Here is a 2,166-nt window from a genome sequence, read left to right as displayed (position 1 = left end):
AACAGCAATAAGATTTAACTGTAAAAAATTAAGCCGTGTGATTTGAATTTTAAACGATAAGCACGATGATATAGATTTCGTGTCTAATTCTCAACCATGCTTTAAACAGTAAATTCACTTCACAGAGACGTGGTAAAATTAAATTAGTATTCTCACACGTGAATTGAATTCTTTCTACCATATAAATAGGGTCTCAGTGTTACAAACATTAGCAAGTCTTCATCTATCTTACCAATTGTGAAACTTATCTTTTCATTGTCTTTTGGATCTCGAGAATTCTAGAAATGGGTATTCCAGTGATTGATGTGAAGAACATTGATGGAGGAGACAGGAAAGCCATTATGGCTCAAATCGCACAGGCTTGTGAATCTCCCGGATTTTTTCAGGTATTTATGCTTGTTTCATACAAACCATAAATCATTCATTACAGAATTATGTGATTGGTAAGCTGAAATTGACTAAAGTGGTTTAATTTTTTCAGATTACAAACCATGGCATCGATCATGGTCTTCTGGACCGTGTGAAGGAGGCATGTTCGAAGCAATATAAGATTAACAGACAGAAAAACTTCAAAGATTCTTCACCAGTAAGGGCACTTAACAAAGCCATTGAGGCTGAGGCTGAAGCAAAGGGAAATAATGTTGTGAAGATTGAGAATTTGGACTGTGAAGATGTTTTTCAAGTCCACGAGATGAAACAGACAAATTCTTGGCCTTCAGAACCCAAAGATTTCAGGTACGTACAATGTCAATCAATTCTAATCTATACTGCTGAACATTAAGTTATATTTGATCTTTCTATATAATTTCCATTAGCAATTTGAAAACAAAATTATTAGAATCAATTCATGTAATTAAAATTTAGTACATATTATTTTCCTGTGATCTAGGGTAGTAGAATCGGATTAGGCTTTTTAATTCATTTGATACAGTTCAATGCAAACATCTAAAACATTAATATTTGCAATCTCTACAGGGATATAATTGAGGAGTTCCGCAGCCAAATATTCAACCTGACAGAGAAATTGTTGGAAATAATATGTGAAAGCTTGGGACTGTAGAGAGAATATATGTAAAGGGTATTCGCAGGGGAGAAGGAGGAGGAGCCATTCTTTGGCACCAAGGTGAGCCATTATCCTCCCTGCCCAAGGCCGGATTTAATAAAGGGCATCGGTGCTCATACAGATGCGGGTGGCCTCATTCTCTTGTACCAAGATGATGAGGTTCCTGGCCTTCAAGTGCTTAACAATGGTAGCTGGATTGATGTGCAACCTATGCAACACTCGATAGTTGTGAACACTGGTGATCAGATAGAAGCAGTGAGCAATGGAAAGTATAAGAGTGCATGGCATAGAATTCTCCCAACAAAGGATGGAAACCGATTATCGGTGGCATCCTTCTATAATCCATCATACAACGCAGTGGTGAGCCCTGCACCAAAGCTCCTTGCTCAAGCCAACGGGAATGCTGCTCATAAATTATCTGCTTATCCTAAGTACACATTTGGTGACTACATAAAGATTTACTCTGAGCAAAAATATAAAGAAAAGGAACCTCGTTTCAAAGAAGTGGTAAGGTCGAATTAACAGTTTTCATAGCGATGGAAAACTGCATGGTCAATAAATTTAACGCTTGTTTAACTATTTGTAATATATTGGGCGTGTAGAATATAGGTTCAATTTGATAGGCAACAGCAATCTTGGTCGATTGCCTTAGAGTGTTCCAGTTCATTTGTTGAATGATTGATCTGTCAATGTAACCCTATAGAACGCATGTTCGTAGGTCTTATTCAAGATAGAAATATAAAGGTAATTTCACATTATTTGACTATTAATTGCTCATTATTTACGTGTAATAGTAGTCCAAAATATATATTGTCAAAATTTCAATCAGATTTAACATTTTACAGAATATTATCTATATTGTTAATAAGGCTTTTAATTATTCTGTATTTATTGTATTAATATTTCACAGTTATGGTTTGTACAATATAATATTTTTTTTTAAAAAAATTATAATATTTATGAATTTATTAATAATTTTTTCAATTAATAAGATCTTATATAAAAATAAATTAAAATGGAAGATAAAAAATTAATATAATAATGTGATTTGTTTAAATGTGAAAGAAATTAGTAATTTACAAGAATTATCTTTAATTTCTTAT

At 33.4% G+C, this 2,166-nt stretch overlaps 1 protein-coding gene and 1 pseudogene across 1 annotated transcript; both read left to right on the top strand.

Annotated features, from left to right (window-relative positions):
* Nucleotides 1-218: 218 nt before the first annotated feature.
* On the top strand, nt 219-1,829 carry LOC149559738 (1-aminocyclopropane-1-carboxylate oxidase-like). The gene is made up of 3 exons (XM_089823497.1): nt 219-386; nt 482-735; nt 976-1,829. Exons 1-3 carry the CDS (start codon nt 285-287, stop codon nt 1,058-1,060), a joined length of 441 nt encoding a protein of 146 aa, XP_089679623.1. The 5' UTR covers nt 219-284; the 3' UTR covers nt 1,061-1,829.
* Nucleotides 1,274-1,741, top strand: LOC149559739 (1-aminocyclopropane-1-carboxylate oxidase pseudogene; annotated as a pseudogene).
* Nucleotides 1,830-2,166: the final 337 nt, after the last annotated feature.

Source organism: Cupressus sempervirens, chromosome 4, assembly GCF_028749045.1.
Source record: "Cupressus sempervirens isolate cs-2001-9-10 chromosome 4, ASM2874904v1, whole genome shotgun sequence".
Lineage (NCBI taxonomy): Eukaryota > Viridiplantae > Streptophyta > Pinopsida > Cupressales > Cupressaceae > Cupressus > Cupressus sempervirens.
This window is presented reverse-complemented; position numbering and strand designations above follow the sequence as displayed.

Coding starts and splice junctions, on each gene's coding strand:
- LOC149559738 (XM_089823497.1), top strand. CDS start 285: ATGGGTATTCCAGTGATTGATGTGAAGAACATTGATGGAGGAGACAGG. Junction 387..481: donor AATCTCCCGGATTTTTTCAG/GTATTTATGCTT, acceptor TAATTTTTTCAG/ATTACAAACCATGGCATCGA. Junction 736..975: donor TCAGAACCCAAAGATTTCAG/GTACGTACAATG, acceptor CAATCTCTACAG/GGATATAATTGAGGAGTTCC.